The following is a 23798-nucleotide window of genomic DNA, read 5'->3' as shown; positions in this document are numbered from 1 at the left end:
AGACAACACGTAAGTTCGCTGAAATGAATAACTTAGTTATGGACGAAAATAATGCAATGAGTGAACTTTCTTTACCTGATTTCCTAGATTACGTTAGGAATTCATGTGAGTCGGCCCAAAAGCTTTTGTTAGATACCCAGAATAGAACTTCTCTAAAAGATCTAAATTTCCAAAATAGTGTTTCCAATTTTACCCTTGATGTAAATAGTGAATATTTGCCTAATCTAGAGGACGAGGTTAGAATAAAAGACACTACTTATTTAGATAAGGTTCAATCATCTTCGTACTATGATGATGAGGATAGCAGTAATGAAGAATCTGAAATATGTAGGCATAGTGATGAGGAGTCTAGTAATCCAATTGAGCTGTATAGTGATTATATTATTTCTATGATTATTCACCTATTCAAAAGGACAAGGATTTGATTAGGGATACCATCGTTTTAGACGATGTAGTTTTTCCTTTTGATTACGAAGCCGATAGTGGTTTAGAGGAACGGGTTCATTTCAAAAATACTGTTTTAGAGTCTAGCGACTTAGAAACAATAGTCATGGAAGAAGAAGATAGACCCGTAGAGATGAGTAAAGATGCACTACCTGATAATAACTTAGAAGAATCTCTTGAATATTTTAAGGACTCTGAAGATACGGAAATTCAAGAAATAATTAGAGGTCTATCTAGAGACACTGAAAACTCTAAGTTTGGGGGTGATTATCACTTTCCTAGTGCCTTACCTTTAACTCTCAGAAAGTCCACACACTTAGGACTTGATATCTCTGCCTCGACCATTTTGCAAGATTACCTTCATACTCGTTTTCCCGAACCTAATGATGTCCTGAAAAAAGTTCAGTCGTTAGAAACCCATCCTCTGGTTGATGTGGTTTGCCCAGGCTATGATACCCAGATTGACTTTGTTTTCCCACCAAATAGTTTTCTTCCAATTGTGGGAACGTATAGATTTCAAATGTGTCACTTATTAAGTTCTGAGACTAAGCCTAAGTACTTTAGGAAATTAGAATCGACACATTTACTTCAGAATGACCACTACTCTGACTGTGGTCAACTATGTAAGTCATACCTAATTGACTTAGAGGATCCTAAATTATTTAGGTTATTTTGTGATTCCAGGTTCTTATCTGAGTTTTTCCAGACTCTAGGACCTAATAATTTGGATCCTACCTATGAGAAAATGCATCCGAGGAAAATAGTCTATTTAGACCCCTTCATAGAACCTGAACCGCAATTAGCGATAGTTATCCAGAAATTAGGTAAGGGCATGCTAGTCTTGTACATTTTCTTGGTTCACTGCAGCTTCCTTTTGTTAGATCTTTTTGGTTTTAAAGACCCACAGTTATTCCGGCTACTGTTATACGGTTCGAGTTGACTAAACCTTTTCTATGTCTGGCTGAAGACTTTAAACTTAGCACTTCTTGGGAGGTAACCCAATCTCATGCAACACGGTAATATCTTTCCTTATCTTTTTTGCTTCAAATGGTAACAGTTTCTCATTGTTCATTCTTTTAATTTCATCTTTAGAACATTGATGACAATGTTAGATTTAAGTTTGGGGGTATGGGAGAAACTTTTTAGTTGCAGTATGAATAAATAAACTCCAGAGCCTAGAAATTTATGCGTATTTAGGATGGCACTAACCAATCTAAGTGGATGGAAGCATTTTGGTTGTAGGAGTTGAGGAACCAATCTGAATAGATGGAAACATCTAAAGAGTCTATTCATAAAAGCACATGGCTCAGGTGTTAGAAATAACATGATAGTTTCACCATATCTCGTTGAGCCCTTTTCACTTCTATTTTTATTTTATTTTGTTTTTAAACCATATTTCTCTAAGTGATAGGTGGGGCCCACGATTCAAGTTGTTACCAATGCTAGGATGAATTAGAGTGATTGAGTTACAAAAAAAAAAGTTGAAAAAAAAAAGTTGAAAAAAAAAACAGTTGAAAAAAAAAAGTTGAGAAAAAAAAGAAAAAATTTTGAGACCAGACCATTCGACCAAAAGGAAAATTCAATAAAGTCGACCACTGGTACCCTTGTATATGCCAGTTGTGTTGACCTAGAGTTAGGTTATCGACCACTGGTTCCCTTGTATATGCCAGTGTGTTGATATTAGTCAGACTAGTATCTCAATCCATTAGGATAGGTTCATTTTGGCGGAGGCCTTCAGACAGATATGGGAAACGCCGTTCACTTAGTAAACATCAAAACCATCTATGTTTTTCTATATCCATCTCTTAATCTTTCCATGTGATTAGTTTGACTCCGAATATGATGTCCATAGTGCAACTATCTGAGTAGAGCTCTGTCACTTATATATGAATTTTAGTATGCTTGAGTGCAAACTCGTGTACATCAATTGAAATTTCGCATCAGGGTACTTCCTCTTGTAGTCAATAAGTATGCCAACCAAGGAGATTATTTAGTGCCTTCCAAGGTTCGTTGTAGATAGCTAGGGTCTGGAGTATTAAGGTTTTGTGGGTATATCTCTTTTAATCCCTCCCGAGACTATAACTCGGCCACTAGGGCCACCTAGGGGTTTAAAGGCTTGTTGCATACGCTAAATGCAATCGACGATGCCTGCGACAGTGAGTTAGGATTTTATTTTCTATTTGATTTGCTCGAGGACTAGCAAATAATAAGTTTGGGGGTATTTGATAGGCACATTTTTGTGTCTTATATAATCTCAATTGTATATATTATTAGTGCTCGATTTTATATTTATTATGGATTTTTATGTCCCTGTAGGTATTTTTGGAGAAATAATCTTTTGCGACGAAATTGGCCAAAAAAGTGGTTTTTGCGCTCGTGGGAGAAAATTACTATACAGACTCTCACTTTGGATAAGGGGTAACCTAATTATTAAGGGGTGACCCATTTCCAGACATCTGCTAAAGGGAGACCGGGACTGGCTAGGGGGCATCCTTCTTCACATTTCAAATTAACGTTTTGGCGGGAAAAGAAATGTTTCACGAACAGTTTTTAGGATTCGATTGTTGGACGATTTCTAAAGAGACTCAATCTCCAAACTCGACTGGGATGGACTCTAATAGACTAAACATGCCTGTTACAAGTGATTTAACCCAACCAATTGGGCTGTATAAGTCGGAGGAAGCGATCAAAGTCCAAACAGGACACGTACTCTCTGTTTAACTTTCAAAGCTATTTTTAAGAGATTCTGGGAGAGTTTTACGCTGAAGTAAACTATACTTGGTCCTGTTCAAGTCTTGATAAGATTTTGGTGGCAATTTTATATCTAAAAAACGCGTACAGGGAGTGACAGGAGAGATTTTCTCAACTGCACGCAGAGAAGAAGAAAAAAAGAATAGTCGCCGATAGAAGAGATTTTCTCGGGATTTTTGGAGCTGATTGGGTATATAAAAAGGCTGGTGCGAAGTGAGAGAAGATTATCAAGAAGTTTGGGGAAGTTTAGAGACCACAGAGACGCAGCAAAGAGGCTGGAAGACGAAGAACAGGAAGCTGCAGGAAAGCTTCCTGCTGCTGCTCGAGGAGGAAGAAGAAGACGAATAACGGATCCTCCAGGGCCGTCATTCTTCAACAGTGCTAGCAGCAGCAGACTTGCGTCGTTATTCAACAGCAGCAGACCAGCGTCGCTAATCAACAACAGCGCTAAAGTATCGTTCTTTTTTGGACGCTGAAAGAGGGTCGTAGTTTCACTGTATTATATTTTTCACTCTTTTAATCATATTTTGAGCATCAAGTATGTATTTTGAGAACATGATTATTATGAGTAGCTAAACCCCAATACTGGGATGATGGAGGAAACCATTCTTTATGCATGAGTAATTTTATTTAATTCTTTTATGACTATTTGCACTATTATAAGTTTGATTTATGAATTTTCTTGATTATTTGTGATTTTATCTGATGATGCATGCTTAGTCCATGAGACTCTTGATGCATCATGCTCATGATTTACATCTAATACTTTACAAAATCTATTTTTCGCAAAGAAAAGAGTCGATATTTGTTATCATTTTAAGCTATAATTGTCTAGAATTAATAGTTGATTCGCATGAGTATAAGAATTGGTGGAATCCTGAGTCCTAGTATCTCTTGATCCTGTGACAAATTTTGTATATATTTTTGTTTTAAAAATCTTTTCAAGTCCGAGCAACGAATCCTTATTTACCGCAATCGAAATATTACAACATCGGGTAATTGTTGCGTTGTAACTAAGGGTTTGCTGGGATTCACATGACGTTGTAATCGTTTTCTTCATAGAGGATTTGAGTTGGTGCGTCTCAAAGTGGACGTAAACAATATGTACACATTGTATGTATTGGTCGAATCACTATAAATCTTGTGTCTTGTGAGTTGATTTATCTTTCTCGTATTATTATTGTTGCTTATGCTTGGTTTACTTATTATTCACCATAATATCTCAAGATCCGTTATCCGCAGTTGTCAGTGATTCCATAGAAAATCCTGACATATCTTTGTTTCATAAATTTGATGTTTGAAATTTTTGATGATAAATTGAAGATTTTTTGTTTTGAACTATTTTTTCAGCATGAAATTGAACAAAACGAAAAACAAGGTATACAAAAATTGAAAAAGCTAGAGTTTTGAGCTTAGGGTTTAGTAATTCTGAATCTGAAGCTTTTGGTTTTTGATTTCTTCCATCTGTTCAACCCTATATTGGATATTGCTTTGATGAACTAATTTCTGGCTTTCTCCATCTCAAACATGTTAGAGTGAGTTTTTAGCTTCATAGTTAGAATTTGAGAAGGCGATCCAAACCGAAATCAGAAAGACAAAAGCGCACGCAAAAAATCAAGTCAAATCACGGCCACATCAGCGGTAGGTTTGACGGGTGGGCTCAATAGAATTACTGAACAAAATTATCTCGAACAAATGTGTACATCAGTTTTGACCAGTGTGCACAATACATACGGTTCCTACATCTTCCATGTGTATAAAACACAAACAAACCGGACTCATCCGTATCGTCTACCCTCGCTAGAAATTAACCTAACAAACTAGACGAATTTTATTTACGTGAAAAAAAAAGAAAAGAAAGTAACCAAAACGACGTGAGCTACCGAGTACGATACGCGCACGTTAGCAGCGTCACCGTCAAAAAAATAAAATAATAAAAAGGAGTAAAATTATTTAAAAGCGGGAAAGTAGAAAGAGAAAGGAAGGGTTTTTCTCCCCTTTCTCAACACTCTCTCTCTCTCTGTGTTCAGAGACAGTGACGACGGAGTAGAAGAAAGAATGGCGACGTCACCGAGATCATCGTCATCAGCTTCATCAGCACCACCTTTCTCGACTGATGCCAAGTTTAATTACCTTCCAGTAATGGGATTAAAACAAAAAATCATCGAAAAAATTCAAGAAAACCGTGTTACACTCATCGTCGGCGAAACTGGCTGCGGTACCCCTTCTTCTTCTTCTTCTTCTTCTTCTTCTTTTTATAACTTCTACATACTCGCTCTCCATGTGCGTGTCTTCGTCTATGTTTACATTCGATTGAATTTTGTTTTGTTGGTGTAGATTCATGCGTAAGTAGATGATTCATGCAACTCTTTTGTTTGTTTAGCGAGTTTTGTATTATTTAATTTGCTTCATTTTGTGATTCTTGTGTTGATTTAAGGTATTATGAATGATTTTGAAGGATTTGATTACTTAGGTTTTTGATGGATTTCAGTACTGTACTAGGAAAATTTTGCTTATTTTTGATTTGATTTTTAGTTGCACTGATGTTTCATAGAGTGATTTTGCAGATTCTTGTTGAAGTTTTCATGCAATACTACTTCTATTTTTATGAGTTAATGATTATTGTTTGGGTTTATGAGGTAGTTAGGGTTTAAGATTTTGTTTTTGTTTTTTGTTTTAGATAACCCAATTGGGTTGTTGTGTGGAGTAGGATATGATTGGGAGAGTAGGATTGATTGTTTGATTGAAAATCAGCTTCGATTTTGTACTTCCATTGAATGCTGAAACTATTGCTATGGACCTATAATGTCCCATTTAATTATAAAGATAAATTTACAGATATTTTCTTTTGTCGTTAATATTTCTTATTATCTCAATTGTCTGTATATTTGTTTACATGCATGTGTTTACATCTGTTTCGTTGACTTTTCTTCATGTTGAGTACTGTTGTGCATTTAGATATTGTTTTATGTTTGCTCTTCATTCTGTCAGATTTGATTCATCTTTTAACTTGTTCTGGCTTTTTATCTGCTCCTATGTTATTGAAGGCAAGAGCTCTCAAGTCCCACAGTTTCTTCTAGAAGAAGGAATGGAACCCATATTATGTACACAACCTAGAAGGTTTGCAGTTGTAGCTGTTGCTAGAATGGTGGCAAAATCTCGTAGATGCGACGTGGGGGGCGAGGTTGGATATCATATTGGACATAAAAAGGTCATGTCCGCAGGGTACGTTAATTGATGGACATACCATGTTTATAATAATATCGACATTTGTTTCACCTTCTTTGTCACTATCCGCATTTGTGAATGTCTAGAAATAAGGTCTGCTCTTTTCATATCTCTTTATTCATCTTTCCTCTTTTGGGTGATATCGTACGCAGGTCAAGACTTGTTTTCAAAACTGCTGGTGTCTTGTTAGATGAAATGAGGGACAAGGGAATCGCAGCTCTCAGATATAAGGTTATCATTCTTGATGAAGTCCACGAAAGATCTGTGGAATCCGATCTTGTTCTTACATGTGTGAAGCAGTTTATGCTCAAAGACAAAGATTTGAGGTTAGCGATTCTTTTTTCTATTTTCTTTTTTTCCCTGCACGTGCTAATGCTTTAATTAAGTTGATTTCCGATAATGGAATGTTTTGCTGTTTGAGTCCTTTATACTTGCTTATCTTTGGTTGAATCCGTTGAATTATAGTTTTGTTTTTGACCCCCGATTTTGATTTACTTCAGATCTTTAACTCTATTATGTAGTATGTTGGGGTAATATTTTGTTGTCTAATAGTTTTCACTTTCTGCAAGGTTGGTTTTGATGTCCGCTACAGCAGAGACTGCGAGATACAGAGATTACTTCAAGGACCTTGGTAGGGATGAAAGGGTTGAAGTTCTTGCAATTCCAAGTTCCGGCCAGCAAGCGATTTTCCAAAAAAAAATTCTATATCTTGAACAGGCAATTAAATCTATTTCTTCTTGATTTATTAATAATGCTTTCACGTGCGCGACCCAGTTATTTTTACAATTTGTGAAACTCCTGTCAAGATATGGCAGGAAGTGTTCAGCTCATGCATATTGTTTTAAGCAAATATTCATGTCACACTTCCTAATCTCTTGGTAATCCTTTGACGGTGATTGTATCTTATTGTTAACCAGGTTTCTGAACTTCTTGGGCTAAACTCAGAGTCCTTGTCTAGTACATACTGTTCTGGCCCAAGCCCCATCTCGTCTGATGCTGACATCAAGCCTGAAGTGCACAAACTCATTCATGATCTGGTGTTGCATATTCATGACAATGAACCTGATATCGAGAAGAGTATTCTGGTTTTCCTTCCAACATACTATTCACTGGAGCAGCAGTATTTCCTTTTAAGCCCTTTGAGTTCTATTTTCAAAGTGCACATTCTGCATAGCAGCATTGATACTGAACAGGCTTTAAAGACGATGAAAATTTGGAAATCACATCGTAAGGTTCGTACTGTACTGCTTGTTTTTGTGGGTGGGTATCAATATCTACCTTTTCGTATGTTACTATGACATATACACATAGATTTCACATCTCAGACCTAAGTTAGCTTCCATAATACCTGAAGCGATATCGCCTGAGTTGCACACATCCCAGGCATTTGTTACTCCTTTTCATCTGCTTTTTTTGTTTCACCTACTCCTCAGTCCCAGTGTCCTACTCCGTAAACAGTATCAAAACATACATGAAATTATTCATTCCACATGCATGAGTCAAATCTTTATAATTTGAGGCTTCTCTGAATTTGAAATGTTTGATTCTGCACTACAGGTTATTTTAGCCACCAACATTGCAGAATCATCAGTTACCATTCCTGGAGTGGCATTTGTCATTGATTCTTGTCGATCTTTACAAGTCTTTTGGGATAATAATAGGAAAAAGGATGCAGCAGAACTTTTGTGGGTATCAAAGTCTCAGGTAATAAGAAGCTTAACGGTTCCATGTTTGATAGATTGCTACCGAACCTAACGACCTTTTATGTTTTAATTGACTCTAGGCTGAGCAGCGTAAAGGCAGGACAGGTCGAACTTGTGATGGGAAAATTTATCGAATGGTTACTAGGTCTTTTTTCAATCAGTTTTCGGATCATGAGCGTCCATCTATATTGCGATTATCTTTAAGACAGCAAGTGCTTCTTGTTTGCTGCGCGGACTCTAAGGCCATCAATGATCCCAAGGGTATGGAATATGTTTCCTAATTCTCCTTATGATTTCCTTTTAAATTTCTCATCTTGTCTCGGGATTTGACTGGGCGTGTTTCAGCTTTCTAGTCACCTTACTTGAGACATAATCACGATTTTTAAGCTACATCACTTTGTGTAGATTAATCCTAAGTGCATGATTAAGAGCCTTGACTATACATGAATCTGGAGTAGTAATAATCCGTTTAACTTAAGCCTAAGATTAATTTAGTTAATCATGAGTTGTTGTGAAACCATAACAACCACTGATGACAGTTTTAAGTTTGGTTCAAGTACTATTCATCTTTTGGTTCAAGTACTGTTCAATTTTAAGCTGTACTATTTACCTACAACTTCTGCCTATGGGTTTGCAGTCTTTCTCAGTTTCAAAGGTCCTCATGCTTTAGCACGACTGATGGCTGTTCTAGGATTGTACTAATCTCTTGGTGCTAAGTTCTGACTCTTGGTGCTAAGTTCTGAATTTTCTTTGTTTGTTGAAGTATTGTTGCAGAAGGCCCTTGATCCACCAGAATCTGAAGTGGTAGAAGATGCCCTAAACTTGCTTGTTCACATTAAGGCTCTGGAGAAAAACGTATCTCATAGGGGGCGATATGAGCCAACATTTTATGGCCGTCTGCTTGCCAGTATGACGTTGTCCTTTGATGCTTCCGTGATGATACTCAAATTTGGAGATATTGGATTGCTTCGTGAAGGCATTCTGATGGGAATACTGATGGATACAAATCCTCTGCCCGTTCGTCGTCCATTTGGACAGGATCAGTTGGTATGTCTAATTTTTTTGTTCTGACAGTTTTGCTTGGATATGTATGAAAGTTGAAGTTATAATTTGTCTTCAATATATTATTTTCATCCTCAGTTTGCAGAGTATATAGCCAGCTATTTTGGGGGGGATGATGAGAGTAGTGTGCTAACTGGCAAGAAGGAAATAATATCCATGGGTAACCTTTGTGCATATCAGTTCTGGCAGCGTGCTTTTAAAGTAAGTCGTTGCCCCGAGTTATTAATGTTTCTTACATGCAAATGTTTATTTTCTAGTAGCTTCTCTGATCCTTTACACTGATCTGTCTTTGAAGGACAAGCATCGTGTGGAGCGGCTGAAGCACCTTCTCAAGTTTGATGAACCAAATACTACTGAAATACTCTTCCCTAAACTTGAAGAAGAGTGGTGTTCCTTCCACAATCTTTTGCAGCCATCTCTGCATCAGGTTTCAGAAATATGTATGGGTTCTTTAACCATTCCTCATGTCAAACTCTTACTCATGGTTTTTGATCTTCTAATGTTTAGTTTTTGTGTACCTGCAGATGATGATATTGTAAATTCAATGCACCGATTCCGTCCCAAATTTATGGCTAAAGCTAATGGACTTCCCTCTTACTATAATCCTTACGAATTTGAGCACACATGTTCCCTTGGATACCTTCAATATAGAGATGAGGATGTTGACAGTAAGAAGGAGGATGAGCACATTAATCTGAATCTAGATATTGAGGAAAAAACCTGCCTCACTTTGCCATATGTTGCTCCCAATGATTTTAAAGCCAACTTTGTTGCTGACAAGTTTGCAACTGTTTTGAAAGAGGTTTGGTGCACTATATGCTTCTTGTGCATTTATGTAGTCGTCCTTGTTGGTTGTTCATTTCTATGTTTGCTGTCACCAAACAGATGAGAGTTGAGCATACACAAGATCATGCCGAGAACGAGCGGAAACCAATAATTGCCACGGTGTCGCACGATATGGGGGAACGTCCGCTTTGTAGATACTTTGTAAATGGTTTATGCAACAGGGGCAGCGAGTGTCCTTTTTCTCATTCCCTCCAGGCCCCAAAACCTATCTGCAAATTTTTCTTTTCTCTCCAGGTATATCCCGCTTCATCTCATTTTGTTTCCTTTTATCTTCATTTTTTTCCAGCTGTTTTGTACTTTATGTTTGAGTTTATATTATCTTTGTATTAGTTTATGTTTATTAGTACGTATCATCTTTTATAGATACCTCTTCTTGTTGATCTAGTATAATAGTGCTAAAAGAATATAAACATCAAATTTCTTTCTTTTAACACTGATGGATGTTGGTGAGCAGGGATGTCGCTATGGTGCTTCTTGTTTCTTTTCTCACAATGTTGATCCAACCATGTCATCTACTATTAGTCCAAATTTCTGTATGCCGGAGAGTGAACAACCTGATGCAGCTTCTTTCCTGCGGCTATTACCCTCAACTCCAGATGGATGCATTCTTGTTTTGGATGACAATGATCTGCATTTTTCTTCCTCTCTCTCTAATCATGGTGTCCCAGCTAAGATAATCACTACAACAAGTGTACCTGATGACTCCACGACTGATAACTCGTTAAGCGGCGTGAAAGTACTTCATGGCTTGAGTCATCCATATGGCACAGTCATCTCTGGTGCTGGGGAAAACAGTATTCCATGGAAAGAGGTACACTGCGTATTATGGTTTGCCAGTTTCCTACTCGACAAAACCAATATTGAAAGCGTGGAGAAACAGCGAATTCTCTTAAAGCAGTTTTTCGAGTATCTTGCTATCAGGACTTTAGCAGACTTCCTATATGACATGCCTGTGGTGCTTACAATGAATAATGTTCGATTTTCACAGCTCCAGGTAACAATCAGCCTTGATATCTTGTGGTATTCCTTTGAAACTGAAATATGGTCATCAACTGTTAACTAGATAACCAATTAAAGTGTGGGATTTTTTCCACCCGCGTTAACAGTGGATAATAGTATCTTCAGTTTCTATGTATTGAAGTCCCCACCTTGTATTTACAGTGATAGTGGAAGCCTCCAGTTTATATTTACATTTTACAAATATGATTTCATGTCTGTTATTTTTGTTGCAGGTCGAAAAATTGGCTAGAGATTCCTTCTTTTTTCTGCAAGAGTCATTCCCCTTTGACGAATCAAGCTTTGGTGCATTTTCAGATGTAGTTCCTATGTCAAAGCCGATGATGGTTTCACGACCCATTTCATATGTTTTCTATATTTGCCCACCTACAGATATCCAGTATGGAAATTACACTGCTGCTCTCAAGAAAAGCCTATATGGTGGTAAATAGTGAACTATTGGTTGAAGAATTTTGATGCTGACTTTAGTATATGCGTGCATCAGAAGGTTAGTAAAAAATAGTTTAGAAAAGTTATGGTTAATACATATATATGTAAATATAGCTAGGGATATCTACTTCTAAGTCGCTGCTGTCTGATAAAAAAATAAAATAAATAGGGATATCTACTTCTACAGCTGGAATTGGGTTAACTTGTTCATATGTTAGTTTGTTTGGAAGAAGAAACAGTAGAAGAAGACTAGGCTCGTTTTTTTTGGTTTATAATTAGGACATGATATTTTTATTTATGAGTTGGTGTTGGGGTTTCTTTAATCATTGGTAAGTAGAAATCATTTCTTGTCTGCTGTTCATGTTGCCGTTTTCTTCTATCACCCTCGCTGATGCGCTTTTGTACAGTTAATGCTTTTAGTCTTTAAGAATGCTCCTGAAGATCAGGATATGCTGAATCTGGTAGGATGCAACTAAAACCTTCAAGAGGTAGTATATATGTTAAGCCCGGACCATACCTTTAGGCCCACATGTTTGATGTTATGTATCCATTTTATGAAGATGGTTTTCATTCTATATCTTGGCCGCAACCCAGTCCTAGTAGTCGAACACATTTGTGTGTTTAAGATCTCAATCCTTGCATCTCAATCTTTGTTTGTAGAACCCTTTAGATTATTTTTAAGATGTCTTGTTCTTCCTAAGAAAATGAAAGAGATAAATTTATAACGTTGGATTCTTTTAAAAAAAATTGTTCACATTGAATGCAGTAGAAACATTGTCATATGGATTGATGGTCCAGGTTCTTATTATTGATAGAGGATTTTAGTTGTGTCCCTTTCATGCCACCTTTTCCCACAGCTTATTTTGTTCTTTCCTTCATCTTTATATTCATACCGAAATTGAAAAGGTTAAATAAGAGGCAAATTAGATATCTACTTGCTACACCCAAAATTCAAACACAGGGAAAGCTTGAAGTTTTCACCGAAATTCATAGTCGTAGGACACTGATAGAAGGATGTTCTTTTTTTCTTTCTGACTCATCTTAAACTGACTCAAAAATTGAGCTGTAAAAAACTCTTGAATCCGGTCAAACGGCACCTGTCATAAATAGCTCATCGGAAAAATGAAAAAACAAATGACTTGATATCCGATCCCAAAGGCTGCTAATAGGGGTACCAAGTTATTTGGGAGTGTACATAAAAGACAAAACACCCCCAAGCAATTTGGCACCCCCTATTAGCAAGAAAAATTGCGTATAGGAAATAAATAGTAATAAAACCAATGTAGTAATGTTACTATTACAGGGTCATAAAAATGAAAAGGCAAGACAGAAACAGTTAAGCAAAAAGTGGCTTTTTCTGTTATAATTATTATGTTTCGATTCCTTTCCATGGAGGAAAGATAGGGGAATGTATGCAAGTAACGGTCAACTTATTTTGTCAGAAGCAGCAGAAAAGACAAACCCTGTTTGGATTTTTGGGCTCTGCAGTCACGAGAACATGTTCTATTTCATCTTCAATCACTGCAACACCCAGTCTCACTTAATATCCTTTCCAACCATCCATTCTCACTTGCAGCGGATGAAACTAGAATGTCTCATACTTCAATGGCCACAGTATCATCCTCTTCTGGTACTGGTACTGGAACTACCAGTACTACTGCTCATAATCACGAAAGACTGAATTTCGAAACAATACGGACACTTGTCGATACAATCAATCAGCATGTTGTGGGATTCATTGAAGACCCACAAGCAAGGAAACGACTACAGCTGAGATGTACCTCGAAATTGAAGATTAAAAAGCAAGACTACTTTGAATTCTCTGAACATTCAGTCTTGTCAAATCTTTACTGGGGTATTCTGAACCTTGAGTCTGCAATCCAGTCCGAAAATCCAGAGGAGAGTATTACCAGGCTGAAGAGTACTGAGAAAATGCTTCAGGTTCCAGCGCTGCTTAGTGAGCGTGGCAGAACCGCTGGGATTCGGAATCGCTTCTTAATTTGCTGTTCTTATTTTTATCTATCTCTAGTTCGGAATCTCCAGAAGGACGAGTGGCAGACGACATTGCACTTTCTTCAAGCGCTGCTAGTCTGCCCACGGCTTGTTAGAATGGAATTTATCCCTGAAATCTGTGAAAGTATTTTCCTTCCCCAGTATACGAGTGAGAATCGAGCAAGAGGTGAACTGAGAGGTTCAGAAGTAGAGTCTTTTGATAACTTCTCTAGTGATGAGATGATGAAACAGCAGGCGCGAAGATACAAAAGCTGGTTGATGTACTATCAGATAATCTCATATGGAGAGAGCACTCAGTCGCGCCGGAACCACCAAGTTGCTCCTTCCCTGGGAGATGAACCACAAACTTACAAGTAAATTTTCTCTTCTCTTCGCGCAGATATTAAGTTGTGGTATCTAGATATACTCTTGGGTTCAATAAATTGAAATAGTATGTATCAATGTAACAGTACATAGAACTAGTATTCAAACAGTATTTCCGCTTAATTGAGAATTCTAGTTGTATTCTGACAGTCCTGCAGGAGCTCACCACCAATCACCGTGCAAGGAAAGTTCTAGCATGCCTATCAACAGCACCAGCTCTAAACATTCCAACTTGGCTGAAGATGGAAATTGCTGGACGAAGTCTCACAATGTAAGTAACATGCCAACATGTCTATTTCTGTTCTCTAAAATTATGTGCTGATGTAACACCAAAATCAGACATAACTTCAAGATACATTCTTGGCTTCTATTGGCAATACACCTTCACATCCGGTGTTGTAGTTAATGCCAATAAGAGGTTAGAGGGTTGTTAGAAAGCAGCCTGCCCACTCAGTCTAGTGGAATTGCAGAAATGCACTTTATATGTGACAACAAGTTTTACATTATGAAGCTTATTCAGACTAAAAACTGGTGCAGGGCACACAGGTTCACCCACCTGATTACCAGGAACATATAATTGATGAAATGGCCGATACGGCTAGAGCTTCAACACTGACTGCAAAGCAAACAATCTCTCCACCCGAAGATTCTGCGAGGACTATTTCTGTGAACTGGGATGAAATTTACAATAGAGACACAGAACGGAGCCTACAAATAAAAAACATTCAGGATATGTTGGAGGAGTCTCAGTCATCAAGCTCCATTCATTCACTTAATGATTTCCCCGAAGAAGGAGATGCATCAGAGGTAAGGTTCGAACTTCTAAAGAATGCGATAGTAGATATGTAGTGAAACAAACTGACTGTCTCACTAATTCCTGTCTATTCTTACTGTTCCAGGCAGAGTTGGATGATACTCAAAGTTCACTAAGGATTAGAAAAGAAGAGGAGGAGGACACACAATCAGAAACCACTGATTGGTAATGCCGTACTACCATTCCTAATCAAAATCTGAGTCTAATAAAAGTAGTGTTTCAAATGTGTATCTGTATCATTTGTTAGTTAAATTGAGTTAACATACACAGGGAGGTGCAAGCAACTTGCTCAGTTTCAAGCCCAGCGTGTTTCGGTAAAGCTTCAGAAGAAGCTTCCCAGTGTTCAATGCATGAAGATGCCAATGAAGGATATTCAAGTTATATGTTTTCTAGCACAAGTCTTAGTTCTGTCAGTGATATAAACTTATCTATATCAGAACTAAAAAAGATGGATTCCAATTCCTTTTACAATTTGCATGGTGAAGGAAGAGAAACTCTAAAGATATCAGAACATCATAGTTTTAGACTCTTCGATCACTTACAATCTAAAGCACTCAAGGGCAAGACACTTTCACATGTGGGTGACCTGAAGAATTCTGCAAGGCACAAGCAAGAGTCAAACACCAGGGAAAGTATTGATGCAGTAAGTTTACATCCTGGAAAGGAAGTGCAGATGGAAATACAGTGGATATCCGAGAAGAGAGTTTCCACATTATGCTTATCAGATAAAATCGAAAAATGTGAAGAAGATGATGACAGTGTAGAACTTACAACCATGCAGGAAGCTGAAGTGAAATTTGAGCAGCTGAGGAATGCAACTCTTGATCAGTTGTTGAATATCATTTCGACTTCCAAAGAAGAAAGAGTCATCCGGGTCGTTGTTTCTGTTCTCTTAACTATGATAGCAGAGAACAAAACTGTAATAGAGGATATCAAGAGAAAGGGATTACGTTTGTGCAATTTGGTAACCGCGCTAAAATGTAATGTGCATGATGCAGCTACTCTAATCTATTTGATAAGCCCCTCGCCTAAAGAAACAAAAGGTTTTGAGCTATTACCCCAATTACTGAAGGTGGCTTGCAATTCGAGCAGCTATAAAGATGACTTCATACAACCTGCACTAACACCTCGTGAAGCAGCATTACTGATGATTGAAGTTCTAGTAACTGCCTTTGATAGTGCCACAAATAACATCCATTTGGCTGCAATCAGTTCAAGTCAGGTTCTTTCTGAACTTGCGCATGTGGCAAGATATAGTAATATCAAAGAGATCAGTTCTTTGGCAGCTGTTTTAGTAAAATGCATGCGGTTTGATGGAAAATGTAGAAGTTTAATATCAAACTGTACTCCTATGGATCCATTTGTACATCTACTAAGAAGCCGAGACAAACAAGCAGAGCGTGCTGCACTTCAATTTTTTCATGAGATCCTTTGCATACCAAGGTATGTCAAGTACTTTCACATTGTTTTCTTATAATTTACTTAGTACTTGAATACAAATGGGTACAGATAAAAAAGCATAAACACAATCACCTAAAGGAATAGGTAGGAAGCAAGTGCCCAGTATGCAGTGAAGTGAACTGATATGCTATTGTATCAGGTCATCAGTGACAAGTCTATTAAATCAGATACGCCAACCAGACAGCATCAGCACTATGAACATACTGATGTCATGCATCCAACAGTCAGAACCTGAATACAGGCTCATGGCTGCAAACCTCTTGCTTCAATTAGATATGATGGTATAATCAATATCATTCTCTCTTTTTTTTTTTTTTTTTTTTCTGTAGAAAGTGGATATAAGAAATCATATTCACCTATTAGCATTACACTAACATTTCACATTTTGTAGGAAGACTCATCAGACAAGAGCATATTCAGGGAAGCGGCTATGGAGGTTGTCCTTGGGTCGATTACATCTGAAGAAAGCTCTAACACGCGAATACTATCGGCTAATATACTATCAAATCTTGGAGGGACTTATGCTTGGACAGGAGAACCCTATACAGTGGCACAGTTGGTAACAAAAGCAGGTTTAAAATCATTCCATCACAAGAATATGATAAGAAACTTTGATTGGTCAGAACAAATCCTAGAGGTGAGCATACACATGTAAAACTATGAGCAAATACTAGTTTATATGTCAGAGGAAGTAAATGGACTCATAATCTTGCAGGACACTAGCATAGATGAATGGAGCAGAAAGATTGCAAGAAGTATCATTACAAAAGGGGAACCTTTATTCCGAGCATTGGAGAAGGGACTAAGCAGCAAGATAAAGAGTGTCTCAAGAGACTGTCTCATAGCTATTGCATGGATTGGCTGTGAAATTGCCGCGAAGACTCCCCAAAAACTCAGATACACGGCCTGTGAAATTTTACTAAGTGGAATAGAGAAGTTTCTGCATCCTGGTTCAGATCTGGAAGAGAGATTACTAGCATGTTTATGTGTCTATAATTATGCTTCTGGCAAAGGTAACATGCTTACTCTAAAACAACTGATTATTCATTCGTTTTACTCAATTTCATGCATTAAGGTATGGTCATTGAGTAGGCATGCAAAAACTGATTCCGTTTTCGGAGGGAGTGAGAGAGTCGCTAAGGCGTCTTTCAAACATTTCATGGATGGCAGAGGAGTTACTAAACGTAACTGATTATTTCCTTCAAACTAAATCGGTGAGTCTATATACTACTATCTTCATTGTTTTTTTCACCTTTGGATTCACTTTAGCACTCCTCATCTACAAAATTTATGCTTACAGTTATTCCCTTATTGACTTACAAATGAATTGCATGACAAGCGCAGCGCATTTCTTGTGTCCACACACAAGTTCTGGAGATGGGTCAGAACTGCAATGAAGCTGTTAACGCTCTCATCTACTACAAAGGACAACTTTACAGTGGACACTCAAATGGCTCAATAAAGGTATGGTATACTAGTAAAAGCTGTACATACGAGTTTGAAACCGCTATTTTGGTCAATATACGGTACACAACAGTTTAATCATAATCACTCATTCCTAACACGCATGAGAAGGTTGTCAGGACTGAACTGCCCAAAACCACTAAAAAGATATCCGATGGAAGATTTTAGGGAGTTAATACTGAATCATCTTAACATCTAATTTGGATTACGATATGTAGGTATGGGATATCAATAAACAACGGGCCAAACTTGTATGGGACGTCAAAGAGCACCACAAAGAAGTGACATGCTTTGCGCTTTTTGAACCTGAAGGCAGTCTTTTAAGTGGATCCAGTGATAAAACTATCAGGGTAAAAGACTGTTGTCTTTGTTAAGGCATGAATCAGAAGAATATCTTAAGATACATCTGAAGTATTTTTGTTTATTCAATATACAGGTATGGAAGATGGTCAACCAGAAACTGGAATGCATAGAAGTAATAAGTACAACAGAACCAATTCACAAAATCGAGACATGCGGTCAGCAAATCTTTCTAATTACCGAAAGTCGAGGACTAAAGGTAATCCTCAGTAGCAATGCCAACATCAACACAATTAGTTTGAGACAATCACTTAACAAGTAAGGAAAGGGGTGAAAACCTTGTTTCAGGTGTTCGATGGGTCCAGAACTGCCAAAGTTATTTGCAAGAGTAAACAAGTGAAATGCTTAACTGTAAATCAGAGAAAACTTTACCTGGGATGCACAGATTCATCTATCCAGGTTGGTTTCCAAATCTGCTCCTTCACGAAAACTTGCACCTTACAGAACATAAATGTTGTTAACCTCATGTTTAACATTTCTGTTTAGGAAGTGGATGTACCAAATGATCAACATCGAGAACTTAAATCTCCGGCAAAGAGATGGCTCAAGCAAAACAAGCCAGCAAATTCAGTGGTTGTTTATCGAGACTGGCTTTATGTTGCAAGTTCAATAGTTGAAGGTTCAAACTTCAAGGTAGGCACTAAATTTTAAGCTAAGTATGCCAACTTCATGAATTGTTTTAGATACAAGATTCTGTGACGCGTGAATTATGAATCTCCCGTTAGAAAATTTTACATGGTGTTACGTTTTAACTCTTCCTACTATGAGCTTTTTACTTGTACGACTGTCCACATATTTTTGTACATCCACGTGAGGATAATGAACTTTCCAGGAATGGAGACGACAAATTGAACCCCAGATGTCCATAACAGTCGGGAAAGGAGAAAAGGTGAAGATAATGGGAGTAGTAGAGGACTTCATATACTTGACCTGCAGCTCGTCTCCAAGCATCCTTCAGGTAAATAGACTAGCATTAACATGTATTACGGTATTACCCACACGAGACCTGCTGCACTTAGTACCCCAGCTCCTAATGGTCTATCAAAGTCAATGTTGTTTATGTGACAAAAGGAAAAAAAACATTGCTGTAAACAGATATGGTTAAGAGGGACACAACAAAAAGTGGGAAGGTTATCAGCAGGCAGCAGAATAACGAGTCTACTCACAGCAAATGACGTTGTTATATGTGGTACAGAAACCGGATTGATCAAGGTACATATATCCATCAAACTTAACTCTCATATCCATAACCGACTACTGACATAAATTATCTCAAAGCTTTATTAAAACCTCCAATTTATACTATTAACAGGGATGGATTCCATTCTAGCTTACAGCACAACAGCTCCTGAAGGGGAGTTTTGTACCATATGATCGAGAATGAGTATATAGAAACAGAGTTTCAATCGATTTCACATTGAGTTCCGTATATTAGTTGTGCATAGAAACAAGCTCTTTTTGTTTGAATATATATATTTGTAAAATCCAAAATTCTTTTTATTATTGCCCAAGAATTATACCGTTCTCTCTCTATATATATACTGTAAATAGACTTGTAATGAGAAGGATATTGGTATTGCATTTGTGACCAATGGAGGGAGTTGTTGTTTAAACCCAATTGAACTTACAACATTCGGATTGATTTTCTTTAAACGATGTGGGCAACCGGAACTGTCTACTTGGTGGAGGATTTGTAGCTTTATCAAAGATATTGGTCTTAGACGATTTTTATTTTATCATCAAGGTGATGTGAAATATCTAATCGCTTACAGCTAGCATAGTGGTTGGCCGTAAATATTAGAAGCTTTATACTAGGTACTCAAAACAAGAGACAAGTTAAACTCTCAATCTATACAAGTTTCAGGAACTTACTTGCATTATATCACTGTAACGTTTTCACGAACACCTTATTTGCACCAGACCACAAAATGCAGAGTTTGGTACTCGCCAAGTTAAACGCTCCTTCCATACCTCGCACATGATGGTGTATGGCAGTAGCGGCCAAATGGTCTTGCGCTTGCCATTCAAATTTCCGACTATCCATGATTCAAGTTGTTGCTTCACGTTATTAGAGTTATTGTACCAATATACTTAAAAGATGACTTATCCATTTCCTCTTGGTTGTATTTTTATTTTCTTCCTTCGTTTTTGCGTTTCTACACAGATGGTCTTTTCTTTTGATGTAATTGCATTTTCATGGAGAAAAGAAGAAAAAATTTTCTTATTATAAAACTACACATAAAAGATGAGAATAAAAATACTCCGTAAAAATTACAAATTACACATGAAACCAGTTATTTTTTTTGAAACGAATGTATTACTTAATATTATTAAAAGCCAAACATATGAACATAACAAAGCATAGTTTGGACAACTTAGACAAAATAAAAAATGACCTTGAATTTTTCCTTGGGAAAGTAAAATTTACTGCATAAATTGATCAGTTTAATTAATTTTCAATAATAAATTATATTTTATGATAATTATTTTTTTAATTATTTAGTTCCCCTCAATTATTATTATTATTATTTTTAAATTTGTATTTGTTTTATGTAAGGATGCCACACAATGCGTTCATTGAAAAAGAACAAAGATTAGTATTTACATATGAATGGGTGGGAGTAGCACAACTATTTGTACCCCAACGCCTTTTGGATAGCCAAACTACCATATGGAAAAAAAGATAATTAAATTAAATATTAAAGGCCAGATTTTTTTTATTAAAGGACACTCTCGATTTAATCTTGGGAAAGCTAAATTGAAAATCTAAGATTGTAACTGTTTCTTATAAGTGATAGTTGTGATTGAGATTACAAATTTATCTGACGTACAAAAATTAATTACCATGTCACCAATGTTTATTAAATTTTCATAATAAATATCCTATTTATTTTCATAATAAATGTCAGATTAAAAACGGTAGTAACTAAATTTTTCTATTAATAATAATATTATTATTATAGAAAAAGGAAAAGCAAACGAAGTCGAATTTTACAAAAAGTTTGTTGGTAACCGGGTGACAAGCTGGGCACGGCTACCAACACCTTTTTGAATAATAATACCTAATCTATGGAAAAGAGAACCTCCTATTTTGCAATTTACATCTTGGCTGGCGAGACAATTCTTCAACCCCTTTAAAAAATCACACGTGTCTTTGCCTAACTCTCATAGGGTTGTGAAAGCTAGAACGCCAAACTCATAACCATGTGTCGAAAACTTGTCCAAATATTTATTACACTTGCGAGTAATGGCCATAAAAATAGCACGACCTGGAGTGAAGTTGCTAGTTTGGGCAGTCGTGAAGGGGGAAACCCCGCTAACATTAAAACACACATCACGACCATTTATCTAATTGTATACAAGTATGTATGGAGGTTTCATAACCGTGGCATTCTCGGATAAAAAGGCCATGGGAACCTCCTTGTGAGCAACAACACCTGCCTTATAACAAATATCTGCTAAAGCATCCCTTACCAAGTCATGGCGAAATTTAGGGTCGACATTCTTGACACAATGCAACGCGTGGTCTTCGTAAATATCCATGGCACGATTACAGTTTGTGCATTGACTGTCCGCAATAAACATGGGGATGAATAATCGATATTGAAGAACTGGCCTAAATTGTCGTGGACCAACAGCCTGATTAAGGCCGTGAATAGGGATGGCTTTAACGAAGTTCATTGCATGAGCTGTACGGTTGCAATGCCACAGGGATTATCGGGTCCACAACACGGAATAATGATGCCATCACATGCTCCAATCGTAAGGCTACACAGCTATAAATGAGGCTTACGCATCATTTATACTCTTTTGGCTAAGCTATGAAGCTTACTTGTTACATAGTCCGCATATGCACCTTCAATCAACTACCCCTCCCTATATATGTTAATTTGCAATTTCTACAACTTAGAAAAGGGGATCAGATTGACATGTCTGCTTCACTATTCATCGCAATGATTGCGCTTAATGATAATGATTGCAAAATAATTATTCTTGTTATTGCATAATGATTATGCAATATTCTCCCGGCCAGCCTTCTCTGACCCGATGCACAATGATTGCACATCATTCTCTAATCCAGCCCACACTTGTATATTGCATCGGCTCTAAGACAATCATTCTCATATTGCGCAATGATTGCGCTACAATGCTCAAGGGTACCTACCCAACTGGCATAATGCATCATGATGATGCAACCTTGGCTCTAGGCCAACACTCCTTTTAACGCAATAGAAACTTGAGATGAAGCTTCATCTCATGCCATGGCGCATCTTTCATCATGCAACATGCTTAAACACGGGGTGTTACATTATTCACCCCTTTAAAGAATTTCGTCCTCGAAATTCAAAACAAAATCTATTGTGGACAAGCTCTTCGGTCCGGATTCCTACGCAAAAGTCCTATACTATATGCTCAGAAATCACGGGTTTCTTCAGCTTGTCATGGAACATCAGTTAGGACCTTCTGAGTAAATGTCCCATACCGCATACTCAGGAATCCAAAAAGAGTCCACAACTTTACCAAGAATCACAATTGGCTAGTGCCAAGAGGATATCTCCACCATGTATCCCGAATGTGTATCCCATACTACACACTCAGGAGTCCCTAAAGTTCACAAAGTTGAATATGTTAACAACATGTGGTACTGTGTGGAATAGCTTCCAGTTTCCCATTGTCCCTGGCGGTTATCCAGGTTGCCACTCGTAAGTAGGATGCTAGTCGGTCCTGATAACGCACACCGTTGGCCAGTTGCCAACGTGTGGGGATGGTCAATCCCATTATCTACCCACCGTCCCAGACGGTCTTCCGGATATCTACTCGTAAGTAGGGTGCCACTTAGGACAGGAAAACTCACATCACTTGTACAAGCTCAGCTAGATTCGCAAAGTAACTGGCACAACAACTATAAACTATTACCGCGTAAAAGTTGGCATACTCTCCAACTTTAAGTTTCCATTAAGGAAATCACTCGTCAATGAGTCCACTTTGCACTGTCCCTAGAGTTATCTCGGAACTTGCTCTGATACCAACTGTGACGGTCCGGAAAATTACACCTTTGGCGCGTTGCCCCGCAGGCCGTAACTCCCACCATGATGAAGCTACAGTCCGGGCCTTAAAGCTAAGAAAATGCACGCCCATCTGACCTTGCAAGCATGCTCGGGGAGCATGATGCAACTAACTTATTTTCCACGCCGTTCCAAACTTACCCTTGTCCGTTAAAGGGTGTAAGGCCGTAAGGCCAGTGCCAATGCATATTGCATGCATCACTGGATCTGCCTCAACGTAGGGAATTCATCACTGAATTTCCTATCTAGCGAACCAACCGTCATACTGCCGAATCTTGTCCGGGCATAAGACGTGGACTTTGGCATAGGCCACACCAATCCCTTGTCATTCCCTACCTTACTTCGCTTGTCAACTCTACCTAGATTGATAGGAAGTATGAGCATCCATTTGCTGGCATGTAACTAAGCCTCATCAGTCCTGGCCGCAATCATCTCTTGCATCGAGGTACCGATCTTAAATGATATGAGGGGAAAACTATATATGCTTATATCCAAATGTGGTTACATAATCTCAACTCTTCATCTCAATCATTGAAACATTCTTAGAGGATGTTATAGTTGTTATTCACAAACTATTTTTCAATAAAGCAATTTTCAAGTAATTGAAATGTCAACATGACATTCTTCACGAGTAAAGGTGGACATGGCCAAAGCGAAAACTTTCCAACACATATTTCGAGAAATATGTAAGCGAGATAAACTCAACTCGAAATCTCAAATGTGTATAATAGAAAGATATATCGTAATACGACTTACGTCTCAATATAGGAGATAAAG

General features: G+C 37.6%; 2 protein-coding genes and 1 long non-coding RNA gene across 3 annotated transcripts; 2 read left to right on the top strand and 1 right to left on the bottom strand.

Annotated features, from left to right (window-relative positions):
• Window positions 1–5186: 5186 nt before the first annotated feature.
• LOC113345482 (DExH-box ATP-dependent RNA helicase DExH8-like) lies at window positions 5187–11803 on the top strand. Its single transcript, XM_026589255.1, has 14 exons — window positions 5187–5413; window positions 6243–6420; window positions 6576–6749; window positions 6993–7140; window positions 7341–7655; window positions 7981–8127; window positions 8207–8387; window positions 8890–9173; window positions 9267–9389; window positions 9484–9628; window positions 9713–9990; window positions 10074–10268; window positions 10489–11028; window positions 11267–11803. The coding sequence occupies exons 1-14, from the start codon at window positions 5254–5256 to the stop codon at window positions 11480–11482; spliced, it is 3084 nt and encodes a 1027-aa protein (XP_026445040.1). The 5' UTR covers window positions 5187–5253; the 3' UTR covers window positions 11483–11803.
• Window positions 11804–12806: 1003 nt separating this feature from the next.
• LOC113345182 (putative E3 ubiquitin-protein ligase LIN-1) lies at window positions 12807–19617 on the top strand. The gene is made up of 17 exons (XM_026588997.1): window positions 12807–13846; window positions 14007–14127; window positions 14394–14663; window positions 14756–14835; window positions 14941–16113; window positions 16271–16412; window positions 16523–16768; window positions 16847–17144; window positions 17224–17345; window positions 17476–17595; window positions 17814–17945; window positions 18032–18154; window positions 18244–18354; window positions 18442–18588; window positions 18788–18913; window positions 19051–19167; window positions 19268–19617. The coding sequence occupies exons 1-17, from the start codon at window positions 13071–13073 to the stop codon at window positions 19283–19285; spliced, it is 4122 nt and encodes a 1373-aa protein (XP_026444782.1). The 5' UTR covers window positions 12807–13070; the 3' UTR covers window positions 19286–19617.
• Window positions 15213–20109, bottom strand: LOC113345183. Its single transcript, XR_003358040.1, has 5 exons — window positions 19828–20109; window positions 18328–18392; window positions 15729–15872; window positions 15442–15587; window positions 15213–15266 (listed from the first exon to the last, which is right to left on the bottom strand). It is a non-coding gene; the product is annotated as an uncharacterized LOC113345183 (long non-coding RNA).
• Between the last annotated feature and the right edge of the window lie 3689 nt (window positions 20110–23798).

Source organism: Papaver somniferum, unplaced genomic scaffold, assembly GCF_003573695.1.
Source record: "Papaver somniferum cultivar HN1 unplaced genomic scaffold, ASM357369v1 unplaced-scaffold_81, whole genome shotgun sequence".
Classification (NCBI taxonomy): domain Eukaryota; kingdom Viridiplantae; phylum Streptophyta; class Magnoliopsida; order Ranunculales; family Papaveraceae; genus Papaver; species Papaver somniferum.
The sequence above is the reverse complement of the archived record's forward strand: the minus strand, read 5'-3'. Positions and strand labels throughout refer to the sequence as shown.

Coding starts and splice junctions, on each gene's coding strand:
- LOC113345482 (XM_026589255.1), top strand. CDS start 5,254: ATGGCGACGTCACCGAGATCATCGTCATCAGCTTCATCAGCACCACCT. Junction 5,414..6,242: donor CGTCGGCGAAACTGGCTGCG/GTACCCCTTCTT, acceptor ATGTTATTGAAG/GCAAGAGCTCTCAAGTCCCA. Junction 9,991..10,073: donor TTGCAACTGTTTTGAAAGAG/GTTTGGTGCACT, acceptor GTCACCAAACAG/ATGAGAGTTGAGCATACACA.
- LOC113345182 (XM_026588997.1), top strand. CDS start 13,071: ATGTCTCATACTTCAATGGCCACAGTATCATCCTCTTCTGGTACTGGT. Junction 17,596..17,813: donor ACTCAAATGGCTCAATAAAG/GTATGGTATACT, acceptor TACGATATGTAG/GTATGGGATATCAATAAACA. Junction 18,355..18,441: donor GCACAGATTCATCTATCCAG/GTTGGTTTCCAA, acceptor ATTTCTGTTTAG/GAAGTGGATGTACCAAATGA.